This window comes from Nyctereutes procyonoides, unplaced genomic scaffold, assembly GCF_905146905.1.
Source record: "Nyctereutes procyonoides isolate TBG_1078 unplaced genomic scaffold, NYPRO_anot_genome, whole genome shotgun sequence".
Classification (NCBI taxonomy): Eukaryota; Metazoa; Chordata; class Mammalia; order Carnivora; family Canidae; genus Nyctereutes; species Nyctereutes procyonoides.
Genome location: NW_026575024.1, coordinates 29,175,889 through 29,196,879, shown reverse-complemented (window position 1 = coordinate 29,196,879; position 20,991 = coordinate 29,175,889). Strand labels below are relative to the sequence as shown.

At 43.8% G+C, this 20,991-nt stretch overlaps 1 protein-coding gene across 1 annotated transcript; it reads left to right on the top strand.

Moving 5' to 3' along the window:
* The first annotated feature begins 14,296 nt into the window (after nt 1–14,296).
* ZNF343 (zinc finger protein 343) lies at nt 14,297–19,049 on the top strand. The gene is made up of 4 exons (XM_055344681.1): nt 14,297–14,370; nt 14,437–14,549; nt 14,716–14,774; nt 18,888–19,049. The coding sequence occupies exons 1-4, from the start codon at nt 14,297–14,299 to the stop codon at nt 19,047–19,049; spliced, it is 408 nt and encodes a 135-aa protein (XP_055200656.1).
* The last annotated feature ends 1,942 nt before the right edge of the window (nt 19,050–20,991 follow it).

Here is a 20,991-nt window from a genome sequence, read left to right as displayed (position 1 = left end):
CCCCATTTACAGACAGTGACAGATCCTTCTTCAGCCCTCCACTATGTGGAGATCATAAGCAAGATACTGAAGATTTCTATACCCTCCTTTTCTTCATCTGTTGGGTAGAGGTGATTCTGCTACAACTCCTGCAAGGGTCCTTTGGGCATAGAGGGAGACAGCATGGCTATAAACAGAACACCTGGAAGTCCTGAGGAGTTCAGAGGGGTCTCTGGAGCGCCTGCTCACCACCACTTGGCTCACAGCTGCAGTGCGTGGACTTGTGCATGGAGGGCCCCAGAGACCAGCTCTTCTTCCTCTGTTCCTCTGTGCACCTGCCTCAAAGCCCATTATGGCCTATAACCGTTTCACAGAGGTGTGGCCACAGTGGCAGAAGGGTCAAACTCACCCTATTACTGCCCCATCTCTCTCTGGCCCCTGCTGCGTTCCCTCCAGTTTATTGGGCTCTGTGGGGGAGCAGTTTCTACTCCATTCCACAGAGCAGCACTAAGCCCAGGCTGTGGTGTGCCATCCTCTTCATCCACAGCCTGCTGATCACCGGTTGAGGGTATAGCAGAGCTCAGAGCAGGAAACCTTAAATCAGGACTTTTTAACAGCCTGAAGATCCTTGGCCACTTCCGCCATGGGAATCCCATCCCGCAGATGTTTTCTTCTGCCACTTTGTTTCCAGAGCCCCCTCTTCCTAGGGAGACAGGGCTCATCCGATAAACTAGAAGGTCAGGGTAATTATGCACAGTTCCGGGCGGAGAAAATGTCCTTACAGTGGGCAGGAAATTCCCCCTTTTAAGGTCCTTAGAAAGCCATTAGACCAGTGGTTAAAATGCTCCTGGTAAACATGGACGATGGCAAAGAAAGCTGGAAATGACCCAGGGAGACTTCACTTGAGATGCATGCATGTTTGTCAGGGACATTATTTCTCTCTCTTCCTCACTTGGGTAAGTGCTTGTGTAAGTCCCCATTTTTCTGATGTTTGTTTTTTATTGTCTCTAGGTCCTTGGTCTTAGTCTCTGGAGCCGAAGGTTGGGATTTTGACCTTGAGTCAAAAATTCTGGATTCAGGGGGCGCCTGGGTGGCTCCATGGTTGAGCGTCTTCCTTTGGCTCGGGTTGCGATCCCTGGGTCCTGGGATGGAATCTCCCATGGGGCTCCCCGTGGGGAGCCTGCTTCTGGATCTGCCTGTGTCTCTGCCTTTCTCTGTATCTCTCATGAATAAATAAATAAAATAAAATCCAGATTCAGCTCCTGGGGTGAACAATTAGGGACTCTTGAGGAAACAGTGGGGTCTTAGCCCCTGGAGGGAGAGGGGAGACTAAGCACCAGGAGTGGTCGGGGAGGATTCAGGTAGACTTGGAGCGAGGGACTCAACTTCTGAACGGACAGTGTTCTGGAAACTGGCCTCCAGGGCCAGCTGTAAGGAAGGTCCCCCCTAAAAGGCCCCCGCGCTCCTCCATGCCCCATAAGACCCCCAGCCTCCCCGCCTTAACCTCGGGCCAGGGAAAGACCAGGTGGGGGAGGGGAGCGCTGGCGGGCAGTTAGGGAAGCGGGATACCTGGGGCCTCCCGCCCACCCGGCCGCCCAGACCAGAGAAATGGGCGGGGAGCTCTTTGCCAGCCTGAGTCCTGGCTGGTCCATCGGGCGCCCCCTGTCGCCCAAGCCAGGCCGCGACGATTGAGCCGAGCAGAGGGTTGGGCCGCCCAGCGCGCAGGGGGACAGACCCTGGAGCCAGGAGCAGAGCCGGCCTCCGCGAGGCCAGGGGAGACTGGGCGAGCCGCAGCACCGCGTGTCATACAGATCCTAACCGACACACGTGAAAAATCTCAAAATCACACAATTCTTTGCCAAGGTCAGCCTTTCTTGTCAGAGCAACTTGAGATGAATCTAAGCAGTATGATTCAAAAGAGGCTCAGATCTTTGATCTCAAAAGCATTTTTTACTTAATATATTTTTATTTTTCTATTTTTATTTATTTTAAAGTTTTTATTAAGTAATCTCTGATGTAGGAAAGACATTAGAGTTTGAAGCCAACAGCCAGGAAAGAATTATTGAGATGTCTTTGGTGCAAAAAGGTGGTTTTATTAAAGCCTGGGGATAGGACTATGGGCGGAAAGAGCTGCCCAGGGGTCATGAGGAATGACCCATTATATACTTTCAATATGGGCGAGGGTTAGGGATACCATAACTCTCTAAAGAATTTTGGAAGCAAGGTTTCCAGGACCTTGAGAGGGCTAGCTGTTGTTGGGAAAGGCCACTTATTACCACCTAATAAAACTTGAGTCATATGAGACCCTTCCAATATATATCTGTGGGCCATATGCTTGGGGGATGATTGCCAACACGTGTCTTGGGTGGTTTAGAGATAAAGGAAATTTCTAAAGGAATTTTTTTTTCTAAAGGAATTTTTATTTTTTTAAAAGATTGTATTTATTTATTCATGAGAATACACAGAGAGGAGAGAGAGAGAGGCAGAGACACAGGCAGAGCAGGGAGCAGGCTCCATGCTGGAAGCCCGAGATGGGACTCTATCCTGGGTCTCCAGGATCACACCCTGGGCTGAAGGCTGCGCTAAACCGCTGAGCCACCCGGGCTGCCCTAAAGGAATTTTTATATGTTAAAGTAGACTTAGAGGATCCTGGAAATTGGACTACAGTGCCTTTTGCCTTTAGCAAAGTATCAACATGGAGGCAGTAGAGTCCCTAAAGGAAGGTCACTCTGCCTGTTTTAAGGACTTGTCAATGGGTGGTAGGGAGTAAGGAAATTTCATAATTTCTCTTCTGCCTTTGTTTCCCACATCAATCTCTATACCCAACATGGGGCTCAAACTCATGACCCTGAGATAAAGAGTTGCATGCTCTTTATCTTTAGTCACAGCCAGGCATCCCTATTTTTTATTCTTAACATTAGAATTTCTCAAGATGGGACACCTGGTGGCTCAGGGGTTGAGTGTCTGCCTTTGGCTCAGGTCGTGATTCTGGGGTCCTGGGATTGAGACCTGCATCGGCTCCCGGCAGGGAGCCTGTTTCTCCCTCTGCCTATGTTTCTGCTTCTCTCTGTGTCTCTCATGAATAAATAAATAAAATCTTAAAAAAAAGAATTTCTCAAGAGGATAATTGACATTAGTAGAGATTGAAATTAATGTTGGCTCTGTAGTCAATGATTATTTATTTCAGCTGATGATTTCTGGGCTAGGTTAATAGGTATTCCCAAAGAAATCCAGTTTCCCAAATGTATTTTCCTTACAATTCATAAGAAAACAAAAGAACCCAAAACAGTAACAAATTATGTGGATGACAAAAACCATCTTTCTAGGGGCACCTGTATGGTTCATTGTGGTTAAGTGTCTGACTCTTGGTTTCAAGGAAGTAAGTTCAAGATCCATGTTGGGCTCCACGCTGGGAGTGGAGCCTACTTAAAAAAATAAATAAAATAAAACCAACATCTTACTATAGCTTTGGTTGTGACATAGGACACAGAACAGGCTTTCACTAGGAAGTTGGAAGTCTGCTGCAGAGAGGCAGAACTACATTTTGGTTTTGTGGTAAAAGTCACTTCCTATTAGTGACTTATTAGTTAAGGCAAATATAAATGTAATTAAGCAGTTAATGTTAAACTGAAGACTAAGCTATGTTGATTTCTTGTCAGGGTTATAGCGCATTAGCTCAGAAAGGCAAATTAACAAATTATTATTATTATTATTATTATTATTATTATTTTAAAGATTTTATTTATTTATTCATGATAGACATAGAGAGGCAGAGACACAGGCAGAGGGAAAAGCAGGCTCCATGCCAGGAGCCTGATGCAGGACTGGATCCCAGGACTCCAGGATCACACCCTGGGCCAAAGGCAGGCGCTAAACCACTGAGCCACCCAGGGATCCCCAAATTAACAAATTAGCTCAGAAAGACACATCTGAAACTAAATATCTCATTGCAAGTTAGAGCAAATTAAAATAAATATAAGTAGTATTCCTAAACCTAACTTCCTATGGGAAATTAGAACAAATTGCATCTCTGTGAAATCAAGCTCGAAAGCACACATTTGCGATAAAAGGTATGAGCTTTAAAGTGCTATGTGGAAATTTCTTTATGTGCAAATAAGCTCAGAAACACACTGTCCCCTTAAAAGTTCTTAGTGCCAATTAAGTAGGTTAAGTAAAAAGAGTGTCAATCACACCTTCATATGTAAAGTAAATCAAAAGTAATATGTTGAGTTAGTGAAAATAACCTGAAACTAAACTATGTGTACAAATGAGCAACATGTCTGTAAACAAGCTAAGAATCAGACATTCCCCTCTAAGGAAATTTCTAATGGTGAAAGCAAATAAAAATGAGTTAAAACCAATTTAGATAAATCTAAGCAGTATTAGAGAAGATGTCATTATTCCTTAATCTACCTTGTTAGGAGAAATTAGAGTAAATAGAGTCAATACTAAGCACTTTTGGTGAAATCAAGTTCCAAACCACTCATTCATTTCAAATGAAACTTCTTATTGCCTCTTAAAGATAATTCATATGTAACACAAGCCCCACTCAAGCATTCTCGAAAGGACATTCATAGAGTAACTTGGAGTGTATCTAAGAGTTTATGGGAAATCAAGCTCAAAACCACTCATTCATTTCAAACAAATCTCATAAGCATCATAAGTGCTTTGTAAACTTTACGTGTGCATGCAAGCTCAGAAGCACATTCATCTCAAAATTTCCTGCTTCTCTTACTCTTTAGGGGGACCTTTTCAGGTCTGGCATAAAGGCCCCTCTTTTCCCCAGACAGAAGTAGTTTTGAGTGAGACCACCAGGACCTATGTCCCTGCTCCCCACCCCCACCCCCACTGCGTCTAGATTTCAGCTCCAGAAGCTAAGTCCCCATCTCCTATTTGAAGAGCAAAGATTCTACTTCCCACATCAGAGGTTAAGACCATACTTTTCCAAACAGAAGCAAAGTCCCTACCGTATGCCCTGCTGGCTAGATCCACACTTCCCCCTACAGAGTCTGAGTCTCGCTTTTGACTTTAGCGGTTACCCGTTGCCCCAGAGGCTACATCCCCCTTCCTGAACTTGAGTTCATTCATATCTAGGGTAACTTCCTATGGTGACTGAGATACAATCCATATGAAAATCATCAGAATAAGTGAAAACAGGCAGAAAACCACACTTTCAATTAAGGTCCAGGTTCAGGTCCAGGAACATTTCAAATGCAATGTCTTATTGTGGGTTAGAGCATGTTTAGACCCAGACCCTGACCCTGACCCTGACTTGCACACTAAACCTGACTCTCACTTTGACCCTGACATCACTCTGTCACCCTATGACCTTCACCATGGCACTGACACTGACCATGAATGATACCCTCAAGCTCAGTCTCACTACCATATTCATCCTGACCCTGAATCTCATATTCAACTTTACCCTAACACTTTGACTAAACATCATCACTATGATCCCCATCCTGACTCTCATCTGAAACTGAGGTTTACCTCACACTTGAATCACACTTGACTTTCACTGTCACACTCATTTTCGCCCTGACCCTCAGCTTCATCTTGGCTTTGTCCTTGACTCTAAACCAGACACTCCCCTCCCCCTCTCACTCATCCTCATTTTAAGCTTGTTCCTCAAACAGGTATTTATCCTGACACTGACCTTGACCTCACTCTCATGCTGACCCTCACACTCTGCTGCTGTTCTCACTCTGACACTGACCCTCCTTGTGATCTACCCTATCTTAAGTCAAACATTGCCTGACTCTAAGAGTGACCACGGGCCTCATCTTGATAACCTTTACCCTAAACCATACTCTTAACCTCTCCATGACCCTGACCTTCATCTCATCTTGATTCTGACCTGAACCAAACACTCAATCTGACTCTTTCCCAAACACCAGCCCTGATCCTCCTTGTAACTCTCAACTTCACTCTCACCCTGACCCACATCCTCACGCCATCACCTTCACACTTCTATACTTGCCCTCATTCTGACTCTGACCTTGATCCTCAAATCACCCTAAGTCTGACTCCCTTGCCCCCTGACAATCACTGACCCTGACACTGATCCTTACTGATCCACATCATGACCTATATAGACTTCCTGACTGAGAAATGTTCACTCCTGATCCTACCACCCTGACCCTATTTCTCACTCTCTTATTGACCCTCACAAATCTAAAGTTGATGTCCATGTCCATGGTCAAAGTCAAGGCCAAAGGTTCAGCCCAGAACCTCTGAATCAAAAATTCCTCTTAAGTATAATTCATTCCTTGATAATATAACTAGTGAGAACTTGTATTCTCTCTCTTTTTTTTGTATTCTCTCTTGTACTTGTAATACTAGTAGAGATAACAAGATAATCCAGAACTAGATAATTAGCTATTTTTAGAATAGAGACTGTAAAAGAAGCTCCAGAAGATACACATATCTGAGGTTATCCCTCTTTATCTAGTTATATAGTTAGCAGTAGTGATTTTAACAAGAAAAAATTCAGTGCTTTTGAATACTTTTGTGTTTTGGAATACTTTTGAATGTTCTTTGGAGAATAATAAGGGATTCTGAGCTGATTTCACAGATACCCTTAGATTCTTAGTTCACTTTTACTCTCAGAAAGGATTTTTAAAAACAGTATGTGATTTTGGAGTTGTTAATACAAATCTTGCTTTGGTTCATTGTAGTTCTTCCATGTCACATTAAGAAATCTTTTGAGTGCTTTTGACTACATTTGAAAACATTAAAAGCAATATGTGATTCTGAACTCATTTCTATCAGTGTCATAACTGATGAGGAGAACAAAGGCAAAAGAAATGTAGATAAAATTAAATTTCATTACAACTTGCAGCCCATTGATAAATACCTGAGACAGGTAGAGTACGGTATTTCTCAAGGAATTCACAGCTGCTTTAATGTTAATGCTTTGCTAGAGGCAAAAAGCAACCTTGGCTTGACTAAATCCAGACCTCCAGGATTCTGTAAGCCTCTTTAACATATGAAAATCTCCTTGGAGGGGCACCTGGGTGGCTCAGCGGTTGAGCCTCAGCAGTTGGCACAACTGCCTTTGGCTCAGGTTGTGATCCTGGGGTCCTGGGATCAACTCCTGTATCAGGTGCCCCGCAAGGAGCCTGCTTCTCCCTCTGCCTCTCTCTCTCTGTCTCTCGTGAATAAATAAAGATTAAAAAAAGAGAGAGAGAAAATCTCCTTAGAGACTTACTTTATCTCTAATACCACCCTCCCCCCAACTTAAGGTATATAATCAATCACTCCTCACAATTTCACAGTGCAGCTCTTTCTGCCCAAGGTCCTGTCCCTGCGCTATCCATAAAAGCACCTTTTTTCACCGAAGACCTCTCAAGAAATCTTTCTAGACAATTCCCTCCTGGACCACATCACATCACCAAGGACCACAACTGCTGCATCACTTGGTGAGAGTATGTTTAGTTTTGTAACTGGCAAGCTGTCTTCCAAACTGGCTGTACCATTTGTTGCACACATGGCACACACAGAGGGCTGTGTGTATATCATAGAGCCTAGGCCTATGGAAATTTAGCTCTGTCACGGGAGGAAAGCAAACAAAGCTGAAATGCAAAAACTCAGGCCAGAAGCCAAACCACAAATGCTTTGGGACGCCAGACCCCAGCCTCCCAGGGAGGATCTGGATCCCGAAGTTGTGCAGGGAGCTGCCGCAGAGGCTTCTGGGGAGTGTAGTCTTTCCGGAGAACCCGCAGAGGGAGCTGTGATTTTACACGGAAACCACGACTTGTTTTACGGGGAGGCTGTCATCGCCAAAGTCATCGTCCTAGTAAATGAGACCCGCGAGCGAGGAGCGGCCGCCTTGGCCGCAGCGGGAAGCGGCGCCCGCGGGGATTCTGGGAAGTGTAGTTCTGGCGAGGACCCGCCGGGGCCAGTGGCGGACTGGGCGCATCCCGGCCGCGGCGAGGAGCGAGTCTTCCTCCGGTTCTCGGCCCCTCGGGGTCTTTCCAGGGGGGCTAGAAGGGTCGGCAGAGGGCCGGCCTGGGGTCAGGGACCCAGCTAGAGTGCGGCAGGTGGGGAGTGCCGCGGCTCAGGCCGGCGAGTGGAGTGGGGGGTAGGGGTCACCTGTTGGGAGGAGGGGGCGCGCATTCGGGCGAGGGAACAGGGTGACGCTCAGCCGGCCCTGCATCCCTGAGCTGGGGGGTGCTGCGCTGAACTCCCTTCCCTGGCTAGGCCGAGTGACTTGAGCCTGCATAACTTTTATTTTTGAAGGGCGTGGACATATCCTGGGCCATACAGCTCCCGAATGGGGACAGCTCCAGTGTGCATCCGCGGGGTTTGAGTGTGGGGCTGAGTTCAGCCAGGGTCAGATAACAAACGCCCCCCGCTGTTCCGTGGAGCCCTCGTGTTTGGTGTTGTGTCCAAGATTGCGGATCTGAGAAACCACCAAGGAGCCGACACCGATGCAAGCGCACGAGGCTTTATTAGCGAGCTCGAGCTTGGGTCCAAGTGTACCCGACACAGCGGAACAGGGACTTGGACCCCGAAGTGGGTTACAGCTGGGTTTTTTATAGGCTGGTCTAGGGGATTTTCAGAAGGAGTGGAGGAATTTCTCAAGTTCTGTTTACATTCTGATATGGGGCTTAAGGGCATTGAGCTCTGTTCTCATTCTAATATGGGACTTTATTTTTTTTTATAAATTAATTTTTGTTGGTGTTCAATTTACCAACATACAGAATAACACCCAGTGCTCATCCTGTCAAGTGCCCCCCTCAGTGCCCGTCACCCATTCACCCCCACCCCCCGCCCTCCTCCCCCTCCACCACCCCTAGTTCGTTTCCCAGAGTTAGGAGTCTTTATGTTCTGTCTCCCTTTCTGATATTTCCCACACATTTCTTCTCCCTTCCCTTATATTCCCTTTCACTATTATTCATATTCCTAATATGGGACTTTCTACCGGGGTGGGCTCTGTTGTCTTTCTGATATGGGATTTTCTGCCGAGGGCACTGAGGACATTCTGCAGTTTTCCCCATAAAGTTCAGCTCTTATTCACAGGGGCCTAAGATGGCTGTACTTGTGCTAATGCTAAACTTTAGGTGGGATGGCCTTAATTTTTCTCGGCCTCCACATTTGGCTCAGGGGGTATTTACTTGGGTCCTGCAACTACGCCTGGTTGTGGAAACCCAGGACTGATTGTGAATGTCAGGTTTTGGGTTGGTTGCTTTTGGTGGGACTTACTCTTTGGGGCCCATCATTTGGAGTGTGTGGAGCATCCAACACGCATTGATTTGTTGGGGTTGGGTGGGTGGAGATGAGCTTGCTGTGTTTGAAATATACTTGGTTTGGGGGTCAGTGTTTGGAGTCCTTGGGGGCTTTGGGGAGGTAGGAGAAGTTTTGGCCTGGGACAAACATCCTACAGTGATGGTGGACTGAACTAGTGGGGGCTTGCATCTAAGCAGTTATTTTGAGTGGGAGTAGGTCTGCTTCTCTGGGACCTGTTGTCTCAGGTTTGTCTTGGCATTTTGCTTTGTGGCAAAGATCTGGAGTTTGGTTGTCATGTGAGTGGCCAGTTTGGCTTATTCCCCCTTTTCTGATTTTCCCTTGTGTGTTGTGGGTCAAACCTCTGGCCTGGGACTTAGTGGAGTTCAGTAGGGCGGGGACCTTTGACTTTGACTTTGCTGACTCTCGGAATAATTTCTGGCATCTGATTGGGTCCAGGAATCAGGGCTTTACTTTTAGTTTTAGTTTTTTGGTAGGGACAAATTGTAAGCCTACCAGTAGAATAGTACAATGAATCCCTATGGACCTATCATATATTCAATATTTATTTATTTATTTTAAAAGATTTTGTTTATTCATGAGAGACACAGAGAGAGAGGCAGAGACCTAGGCAGAGGGAGAAACAGGCTCCCTGTGGGGAGCCCAATGCAGGACTAGAGTTCCAGGACCCTGGGATCATGACCTGAGCCAAGATCAACCACTGAGCCACGCAGGAGCCCCTATATTCAACATTTATTAATTGGCAGCCAATCTTGTTCCATATACATCCCCTCAATGCTATGTGTGGATACACTTAGTTGTTACAGGATTTGACCACTACTGACATTACCACTGTTCCAAATGGCTTGGCACTGTACAACTAGAGTTCAAATCTAGGAACTTTCTAGCTTTGTCAGCTTGAGCAAGATTTATAACTGCCTCAGTTTATCATAAGTCCTAGCCTATGGGGTCTTCAAGAGGTAAAATTTGTGCAGGGATCCCTGGGTGGCGCAGCGGTTTAGCGACTGCCTTTGGCCCAGGGTGCGATCCTGGAGACCCGGGATCGAATCCCACGTCGGGCTCCCGGTGCATGGAGCCTGCTTCTCCCTCTGCCTGTGTCTCTGCCTCTCTCTCTCTCATTGTGTGCCAATCATAAATAAATTTAAAAAAATAAAAAAAATTTGTACAGTGCCTGGAATTGTGTCTGGCATACAGTAAAAGTTTAGTAAATGTTAACTGTTCCTAATAATATTACAACTTGAAGCCCAGAGGCATTAAAAAGGATCAATTCTCTATTTAATTTTTTTTTAGATTTTATTTATTTATCCATGAGAGACACACAGAGAGAGGCAGAGACACAGGCAGAGGGAGAAGCAGGTTCCATGCAGGGAGCCTGACGTGGGACTCAATCCCAGGACTCCAGAATCATGCCATGAGCCAAACACAGATGCTCAGCCTCTGAACCACCCAGGTGTCCCTCAATTCCCTATTTAATAGGAACATGTCAGGGTAGGTTGTACTCTGATGCCCACAACTGATTTTGTCCGTTAGAAGCTGTCTACATTCTTCTTTGAGGGATCTGAGGCTTTCTTTTTCTTTTTCTTTTTCCTTCAAAGGAAGGGGAGCACCCCTCCTTTAAACTTGGGGATTTCTAGCCTGGTATCTGGGGGCCAGAAGATAGTCCTGAAGCTCACAGTACTTCTTTCATCCTCACCACCTGCTTGTATACCTGCTTGCCCAGAGAGGAGTGGGGGGAGAAAGAGAAGACTTCTGGACTCCTGGAGCCCACTTTTGGGTGTGGACCACTGACCTTGTGCATTCCTACAGTGCTTTCTGAGCTCCAAACCACGGGCGAAGTTCCTTTGCTTTTTCTGACATCTTGTGTCCTGCAGTCTCCCATTTGAGACGCAGAGGCCTTGTTTATTTCTCTAGGATCCCAGGGCAGATTTAAGGTCAGGGGCCTTTACAGAGAATATTACTCCAGACCAGGTTGCCACCATTCTTCCCCCAGCACCTTTTCTCTATAAGTTTATTCCTATACATCTGTGTTCTTGATGCTTTTGGAAATGCTTTTTTAAATGTAAGTTTCTAGGGGCACCTGGATGGCTTAGTTGGTTAAGCTTATCTGACTCTTGATTTTGGCTCAGGTCATGATCCCTGGGGGTGTAAGATTGAGCTCGGCATCAGGTTCCACGCTTAGCCCAAAGTCTGCTTGAGATTTTCTCACTTTCCTTCTGCTGTTCCCTCCACTCATGTGCGCACACACACTCTCTCTCTCTCAAATAAATAAATTTTCTCTCACTTTCCCTTTGCTGTTCCCTCCACTCTCTCAGATAAATTTTAAAAATCTTAAAAAAATTAAATAAATGTAAGTTTCCAGTTGTTTCTACCAATATTTATAAGCACAGTTAATGTTTGCATGTTGACTCTTTATATCCTGCCACTTTGCTAAATTTAAATTCATTTACTTAAGGTTTTGTTTTGATATTTTGCATCCTAGGACACATTGATATAAATAAATGTGAATGTAAATAAAGACAGGTTTATTTCCCGTAGATCATCAGTTTTACTAATTTTCTATGTATCCTTCCAGTATTTTGTTTTTATGAAAAGACAAAGATTAAACACACACATACATGTTTCTGCCACCCCACCTTTCCTAAAGATGTCTTTGGTTAAACTGCAGTCTTTAATCAATATGTAGTAAGGCTTATCCACTTCTTCCTTAATGGGTTCTGGATTTTACAGTATTTTTTTTTCTTTTTTGGAGATCTGTCTTTCCCCACAGTCCTCTATATATTCTTCTATATGTTTCTAAAATGTTTATATTTTTTTGTTTCTAATCTTTAACTCTTAAACTGCTTGGAATTTATTTTTATGTAAGATGTGAGCTAAGAATCTCATTTCCAATCAGATAGCAGCTTGCCTCAATCCTTTATGAAGAGGCCATCCTTTCCTGGCTCTATTGAGATGCTGTATCTACCATACGCTAAAACCCCAAATATGCATGGACTCTATTCTCTTCCATTTACTGTCTGTTCCTGCCCTAACACCACAGTTTTATTTTTTGTGCCATTATATATTTTCCCTTTTATGATAAAATACAACACAGGAAACAGAGCCACACAAAAGAGCTATGTAGAATGAGAAGGAAGTGAACACCCAGGTCAAAAAGGAGAACTTTGTTGGTCTCCCCTTAGATGTCCCTCCATCTGTGTCATTCTGATCACAACTTTGTCCCTCCCTTCCAAAAGTAACCTTTCCCTCAGTTTCACTAAGGCCAGTCACCTAAATATGCATCTCTAAACCTTATGGTTTAGCTTTTTTATCTTAAAAAAACGTAATTATGATTTTTAAAAAAGACTTTATTTATTTATTTGAGAGGGAGAGAAAGAGAGCATGAGCAGGGGGGAGAGTCAGAGGGAGAGGGAGAAGCAGGCTCCCCACTGAGCAGGGAGCCCAACCTGGGGCTTGATCCCAGGACCCCAGGATCATGATCTGAGCTAAAGACAGATGCTTAACAGATTGGGCCACTCAGGTGCCCCCCTAATTATGATTTTTTTCAAAGTGTCTTTTATTTATTTTTTAAAAGATTTTATTTATTTATTTGAGAGAGAAAGCAAGAGAGCACCAGCAGGGAGAGGGGTGGGGGGAGAGAAGTAGACTTCCCACTGAGCAGGGAACCTGACATGGGGCTCCATCCTAGGACCCTGAGATCATGACTTGAGTTGAAACCAAGAGTTAGATGCTTAACTGACTGAGCCACTCAGGTACCTCCAAATGTTTGTATTTTTATAAGGAAATAGATTTGTCACAGTGGACTTGGCAAACAGAAAAGGACAGTGAAATGAATCTGAATGTACTGTATATAAATTGTATAACTTGCCGTGTCTGAGACACCTGTTACAATCAGTGCACTGCCAGAAGATCCTGTCCATGAGGTACTGTTGAGATGTGGAATTTTGTGACACATTGTGCTGATAATTTTTGTTTTCTGCAGATGTATAATATGAATTATACTTTCTGTATAGCCATAGATTCTCATTCCTGAGGTCTCTTGTAATGGAGTAAGAGAGATATTTATTCACCATTGGGAAGATGAGACAGTGAAAATAAGATAATTAAATTGATTTCTCTGGGAAATAACAATATCCAGATTGAAGTTGGTTTTTTACACTCATTTATATATTTTGTAAATATTTAAGTCCCTTAGATCCTGTCTTTCCTATATTTTCTTATGACAATCTACATGCATGCAGAAAACCTGAAGGGTTTGCTACACTGAATGTCCGTGTACCCACCTGTGTGGATGGATAGATGTGATGACGCCCGTACAGCAAAAATGTGAACAGTTGGGTCACATGTTAACAAGGAGATTCTCAGGTAGAAATATTTTACCTTAGATTTATACACATGTATCCACACACATATATATCCAAACACTCACACACCTAATCAGTTTACTAAAAGACAACTGGAAGTTGTCCTCTCGTGGTAGGTTTTCTGATATTAAACTGTCTTGTCCATTCCTGGGATAAAGTCTACTTGGTGATGATGTTTTACTATTTCTTTAATGTACAGCTAGATTTGGTTTCCTAATGTTTTATTTAGGACTTTTGCATCTAGTTTTATAAGTAGAATTGACTACTGGTTTTCTTTCTCTCTTTTTTAAGATTTTATTTCTTTATTCATGAGAGATACACAGAGAGAGAGGCAGAGACATAGGCAAAGGGAGCAGCAGGCTCCCAGTGGGGAGCCTGATGTGGGACTCGATCCCAGGACCCCCGGATCACACCCTTGAGCCAAAGGCAGACGCTCAACCATGGAGCCACCCAGGTGCCCTGGAATTGTGCATTTTGACAGATAAGGAAGAGTGGCAGGGGCCAGACTTGAGGGTATTCAGGCTGGAAAGGGATGAAGGAGCGAAGTCCGAGGAAGCCGTGGAGCCTGAGGCGCCACGTCGAATGAGGAGGTATGAGAGGACAGGGCCCCTGTGGAGGAGGCCCGGGCTCTGGGCCCACAGTCAAGCTCACAGCATTGTCGAATGGCATCTCCGTAGCTCAGGTCCTGGCTTCATGGAAGCAGGATGGGCTTTTACAAGTCAGACACCGAGAAGTCAGCCCAGGCAGCACAGGCAGCACAAGTTGATCTGGAGATGAGGTAACTTCCACTGGCCCTTGGGCAGAATTTCACGGCAGATGCCAGGCTGACTCTGGGGCCATGACGTTGCCTGACCCTTCTGCCCACTGAGAGCAGGGCCAGGGGACGGGTGTTGCCTCTGAAAGACAGGGGAGACACAGAGACCATGAAGGAACGGACTCAAAATCACACAGTGGAAGGTGAGAGCTGGTGGGCCTGCAGAGGCACCGGGGTGGGGGACAGCGAGCTGGGGTTTGGGGAGGATGGTTCAGTGCCCGGGGCTCCTTCCTGCCCCTCCGGCCGAGAGGAGCTGCTCTGGGGGCGTCATAGGCGCCGACCCCTCAGAGCTGCTGTTTCTTCCCCCAGGTTTGCCTTCTCCAGCTACTGACGGGCTCCAAGAAAAGGAAGGCAAGCCCCAAATGCTGGTGAGTCGGGTTAGTTTTTTTTTTTTTTTTCCCCTGAAATGCTGGCTTACTTCCTAGAGAATGAATGCATATTCTCTTTTTCTTTCTTCCTTTCTTTCTTTCTTTCTTTCTTTCTTTCTTTCTTTCTTTCTTTCTTTCTTTCTTTCTTTCTTTCTTTCTTTCTTTCTTTCTTTCTTTCTTTCTTTCTTTCTTTCTTTCTTTCTTTCTTTCTTTTTCTTTCTTTCTCCCTGATTCCATTTATTTATTTATTCATGAGAGACAGAGAGAGAGGCAGAGACATAGGCAGAGGGAGAAGCAGGCTCCCTGCGAGAAGCCTGATGTGGGACCCAATCCCAGGATCTCGGGATCACGACCTGAGCCGAATGTTTCATTTCTTGGAAAGAGGAAAGGCATTGGCTCATGCCTGTGTGTCAGAGACTGTCTTAGTCATTTGTGTGTTTTTCTTTGTTGCACAATATACCCAAGAGTATATATTAAGAGTCCAGGAAGCATTTCAATGTAAGTGGTATTTTTGAAAAACAGATCATTAAAATTTTAAGTGTACTTTTAAGTTTTACTCCATATCTGCCCTAAGGAAACTGCACACTGGACATCTTTTTACTTTTGTATTGCTGAATTTTTAAAAAATGGTTATCTAAATTCTAGTTAGTTATCATACAGTGCAATATTGGTTCCAGTAGTAGAATTCAGTGATTCATCAGTTATATACAAGTACCCTGCTTAATGCCCATCACCCATTTAGCCCATCCCCCACCCATTCTCCTCCATCAGTCCTTAGTCTGTTCTCTATAAAGAGTCTCTCTCTCTCTCTCTCTTTTAAAGATTTTAATTATTTATTCATGAGAGATACAGAGAGAAGCAGAGACACAGGCAGAGGGAGAAGCAGACTCCTCTCAGGGAGCCCAATGTGGGACTCGATTCCTGAACTCCAGGATCACACCCTGAGCCAAAAGCAGAGCTTAACCGTTGAGCAATTCAGGCATCCCAAGTCTTTCTTTTTTTAAAGATTTAATTTATATATTTATTTGAGAGAGAGCAGGGCTCCATCCCAGGACCCTGGAATCACGATCTGAGCCAAAGACAGCTGCTTAATGGACTGAGCCACCAGGTGCCCCATATAGTTAAGAATCTCTCATGGTTTGTTTCTCTTTTCTTTCCCCCACCCCATGTTCATCTGTTTTGTTTCGTAAATTCCACATATGAGTAAAATCATACGAATCACGAGAGACCTGTTGCCTTTTCTCCAGTTTGCTCATAGGGCAAGGATCCTGAGCCAGGAGGGGCAAGCTGAGAAAAAAAAAACATGCTGTTTAGTGGCCCTCTTTTCAAGCAGGAGTGTTACTGAGAGCTGATCTTGTTCCTTGCTCCAGCTCCCAAGAATTGCCAAGAGGCGCCAACGTCCTCCCCTGGGGGAGAGGCAGGTCTAAGAACTGAACCAGCAGTGTGCTCCCTCAGGTGACTGGCTTTATTTGAAACTAGCATAGGAGGTTGAAGTCTCAGCAGTGCTGCTGAAAACAATGGGGATTTTGGTGGTGAACAGTTAAGGGGAAGCTGCAGTTCCATGAGACCAACAGGCTATATGCTTTCTCTTTTTCAGGAAATTAAAATACCCAGTAGAAAGGCCAGTTGCCCTAGTGATGACAGTTAAAGTACACTTGCAGTTGAAGGAGCCCAGGTAAATGTGTGATCACAAAGCACCACTGCTTAGGTTATAAGAAGTAACTTCATAGGAATCAGAGAATTAGAATTGTAGAGTCTTTGTACTGTTCTGAGTTTCAGGAGGGATGCACATTGCGAACCTTTCATTCCTTTTATGCCTGCTTCCGTCTGTAATATCTGTGGTCAGGGGTAATATGCTGTGTGTGGTCCTCAAGGGTCGCTATCACCATCAGACCCTATGCCTGGAGCGTTTGGTGTGAAAAGCATTATCATCAAATGTGTCTCCAGTATTTTCAAGTTAAATACCTATTAAATTCCTTGTTAAAAAAAAAATCTAGGGGCACCTGGGTTGCTCAGTGGTAGAGCATCTGCCTTTGACTCAGGTTGTGATCCTGGGGTCCAGGATCACCAAGTCCTGAATCAGGCTCCTGCAGGGAGCCTGCTTCTCCCTCTGTCTATGTCTCTGCCTCTCTCTTCCTGTGTCTCTCGTGAATAAATAAATAAAATCTTTTAAAAAAATCTAAATTGTGAGCACTTAGTTCACAGAGTATTAAAAGTATGTGGATCACATCACTTTTTTTTTTTTTGGCACTTTCACCTGCTGCCGCAAATTCTGAAGATCAGGTATGTAAGCTAAGAAGTGTCCTTATTGTGCACCACTGTGATTGTAGATCATTAGCAGTTTTCTGAGGAAAAGAAGCACTTTAACCCGACCAGGTTAACATGTTCTTGTTTGTTTTATATTTGATTGAGTTGTAATAGACATATAACAAAGTATGCAGTTCAGAAATGTACCCAGACTCTCAGGAAGTGAACACAGCCATGTAACCAGTGCCCAGATCAAGGCGCAGAACACTGCCACTCGTGAGCATTACACTCCTCTAAGCCTTCTAGTCTTCCAGACGATACTCCCCAGAGGATAGTCCTCTCCTGCCTTCTAACATCACAGATTCCTTTCCTACTTTTTGCTTTCTTTTGTTGTTGTTGTTGTTTTTTAATGAATGTCATCACATAGTCTGTACCCTTTTGTGTTTGTTCAACATTGTGCCTGGGATTCATTTGTGGTAGTATTTGTGCTTCATTTTTCTTCATGGTTTGTTTTCTATATGTTTTATATGTTTTTATATGCCCCCCAATAGGCAAGGTATTCTTGAAGAACAAAGTTGGAAAATTGCATTATCAGCTATCAGGATCTCTCATGATGCCAGGGTCATTAAGACAGGGGTATTGGTATAAGGATAGACAGGTGGGCCGGTGGAGCAGAAGAGTCCAGAAATAGGCCCATACATAGACAGTGGCCTTACTCATAGTAAAAGGACTGCAGTGTGTGGAGGTAGACTTCAAAAGAAGTGACATAATTGGTTACTGGCCATGATGTGCACCTGTCATTTACATAGTGATTGGCCGACTGGAGAGCTGGCCTCAGAGTCTGCTTGAGGCCATTACTTGCAGTTAATATGCCACAGTAACCGACATTTGAACCATTTTGGTAGGGGTTTGGTGTTATTTAACTAAACTATGGCAACTGAGATTTGCACAAGGAATGCCTGTACTTAAAATGGGTGAATCTTCTAAAGCAGTGAATTTTAAATTATACCTTGATAAAGTGTCAGGTTTTAAAAGAAGATTAAATTATCTGTAAATGCCCCTTCCCTTGAGCATTACTGCCATTCCCCTGCCAACTGTTTTGTACACATGACATACTTCGCTATGTGACAAGTGAAGCATTAGGGGCTTTATTTTTAGCATTAGGGCAGGGAAGAGAGATTTTATTTTTTTAAACGATTCATTTATTTATTCATTCATGAGAGATACACAGAGAGGCAGAGACACAGGTAGAGAGAGAAACAGGCTCCTCACATGGAGCCTGATGTGGGACTCGATCCCAGGACCGGGATTACGCCCTGAGCCAAACGCAGATGCTCAATCGCTGAGCCCAGGTGTCCCTACAGAGACAGATTTTAGTAACCTGCCTCCCTTACAGATGCACATCACTGACCCCATCTTTCTTTGCAGTTGAAGATTGTTCCATTTTTTTTCCTCTAACTCCTCACCATCCCCTGATGCCCAGCACAAGCCCCCATGTACCTGTGCTCTCCTTCTCCAGCCCATCCTCTCCTCTTCCATCTCAGAGTTTAAAATAAATAAAATGAATCCTCAAGGTCACTTTCCTGAGCATTGCTTGGGGCTTGCAGATTGATTCACAGATCTTTTTGCCAGCGAAATCCCAAGGGCCAGGAATGTGTTTTTATGTGTCAGCTGTGTGCCCCTTAGATTTTAACACAAAGCCTATAGGGGCCCAAAGAACTTGATACAGAGAACTGTGTACTCTGAAAAGAACTAGGTCAACTTCTCACATATCCAGGCTCTCCAGGGCCATCAGAAAGGATCGACTCCTCACACTGGGAAAATGGATGGTGGTTTGCTGTCTATTAACCTACTGCTTGTTTATAGGTACCGGTTACACTCCGGGATGTGGCTGTGGTCTTCACGGATGCAGAATGGAAGGGACTAAGCTCTGAACAGAGGAACCTCTACAAAGAAGTGTTGCTAGAGAATTACAGGAATCTGCTCTCGTTGGGTAAGGATGTGTTATTTCCTTCATTAATTCAGTAGAGTTGTATTGGCTATCTACTTGTGCCAGAAAACATTTTAGACACTTTAGAACACATTAGTAATAAAATAGTAACCCCTGCCCATTAGGGCTTACTTTCTAGTATGTGGTGACAGACGACAAACCAAAAGCTTTAGATGCAGGGATCTCATAACACGGTATGTTAGAAAGTGATAAACGCTACAGAGTATAACATCAGGATAGAATAGAGCAGGATAAGGGAGTATTGAGTGTGAGTGGTGCCTGACTAAATTTTTCAACTGGGGATTTGAAATCAATGAGAAGGGACCATGTGACCAAAGATAGAATGTGCTAAGGGAGTTGGAACTCTGGGTGTCTGTGTTAAGAGCATTTCTGGTGCAGGGACTTGTTGTGCTAAAATGTTCCAGAAGGGATGTGCCTGTCGGGCATAAAGAACTGTAAGGTGGCCAGTGAGGTGGGAGAGAGGGGGACGGTTGGCAATGGAGAGAGTAGTGAACGTGTCTTCTGCTGCAAAAGGCACAGTTACATGTCAGAGTTTGTATGGCTTTTGGGTTTCGTAAATCATATTTTTTTTTCATTTACTTAAAAAAACTTACATTGGTTGTTTAAACCTGGATTGGTAAACACTTTCAATTAGGACATTACTCTGGATCAAGAGGTGGCCAGCTTTTTCTATAAAGGGCCACATAAATTTAGGCTTGTGGGCTATATGGTCTCTCTGTAACTGCCACAGACAACATGTAAGCGAATGAGTGGGGCTATGTTCCGATAAGACTTGATTTGTGAACCTGAATTTTGAATTCCATATAATTGTTATGTATCATGAAATATGATTATTCTTTTGACTTTTTTTCTCAACTATTTAAAAATTCTTGGTTGTGGACTATACAGAAGGAGACAGCCAGGTTTAGCTTGTGAGTTGAGTTGTCCCACTGCTTGTTCTAGCTTAGTGCTGCCCAGTAGAAATCTATGAGTCAGGTGGGCTATTTTAAATTTCCTAGTAACTGCATTCTAAAAAGCAAAAACAAATGGGTGAAATTAATTTTAATAACATTTTCTTTAACCCAGTATGTAAAAAATCTTACCATTTCAACATGTAATCAATATAGAAAAGTTAGATTTTTTTGGTACTAAGCCTTCAAAATCTGGTGTGTATTTTCTAGTGAGAGCACATCTTAATTCAGACTAGCCACCTTTCAAGTGCTCAGTAAACCCGTGTGACTCATGGCTACCACATTAGATCGTGCCGTTCTAGATATTTTATCTAGATAAAACATGTAGAGAGGAGTCACATTTTTGGAGACACACACTAGTTCCAGGCAGAAATTTCTTCAGCATTTTCCTTCAAATGGCATAGCTATTTCCCCGATATGAATTAATCACATTTTCTTCCATTTCCATCTTGTCCCTTGTGTTTTGATCTGATTCCATCAATTTTGGGTTCATCCATTTTGGTCTGGTTCTGTGGATTTTGATTTAGCCTTAGCTGGTCAGCCTAACTAGATTTTGTTTTTATTTTTAGTTTTCTCTTGTCCTATTATTCTCTTCTTCTCTGTTCGTACGTTTAATGGGTTCAAAGGAAAATGTTAAAATGACCTAGTTCAGATTATTCTCGATACTGGAAGCCTCGATTCCTTTATTTTGCTCAACACATAATATTCTACAGTTCTCCAGTCTCTCATGGGCTCTTTTGGGCTTTTCTCTTATTTCTTTCTCTTTTCTTAGGCTGATCCAGAGGACTAGTGTCACATACTTTTTTGTTGTTGTTGTTTTTCTGTGTCTCTATTCATATCCTTAAGGAATTTGTGAACTTTAATGATTTTGCCCATCACATATTACGATAAACCCTTTTTCTCTGTCACCTGTGCTTTACCTTTATATTTCTATTAGGTTATAAGACAGCGCAAGTTTATTCTTAGACTTGTCAAAAATTGAGATCATAGTGTTTTTCTTCCAAAATAA

Bases quoted from the DNA above. Each gene is read 5' to 3' on its own strand.
- ZNF343 (XM_055344681.1), top strand. From the start codon at position 14,297: ATGGGCTTTTACAAGTCAGACACCGAGAAGTCAGCCCAGGCAGCACAG. The intron at 14,371-14,436 runs GTAACTTCCACT...GGGGCCATGACG, and splicing joins CAAGTTGATCTGGAGATGAG to TTGCCTGACCCTTCTGCCCA. The intron at 14,550-14,715 runs GTGAGAGCTGGT...TTCTTCCCCCAG, and splicing joins TCAAAATCACACAGTGGAAG to GTTTGCCTTCTCCAGCTACT.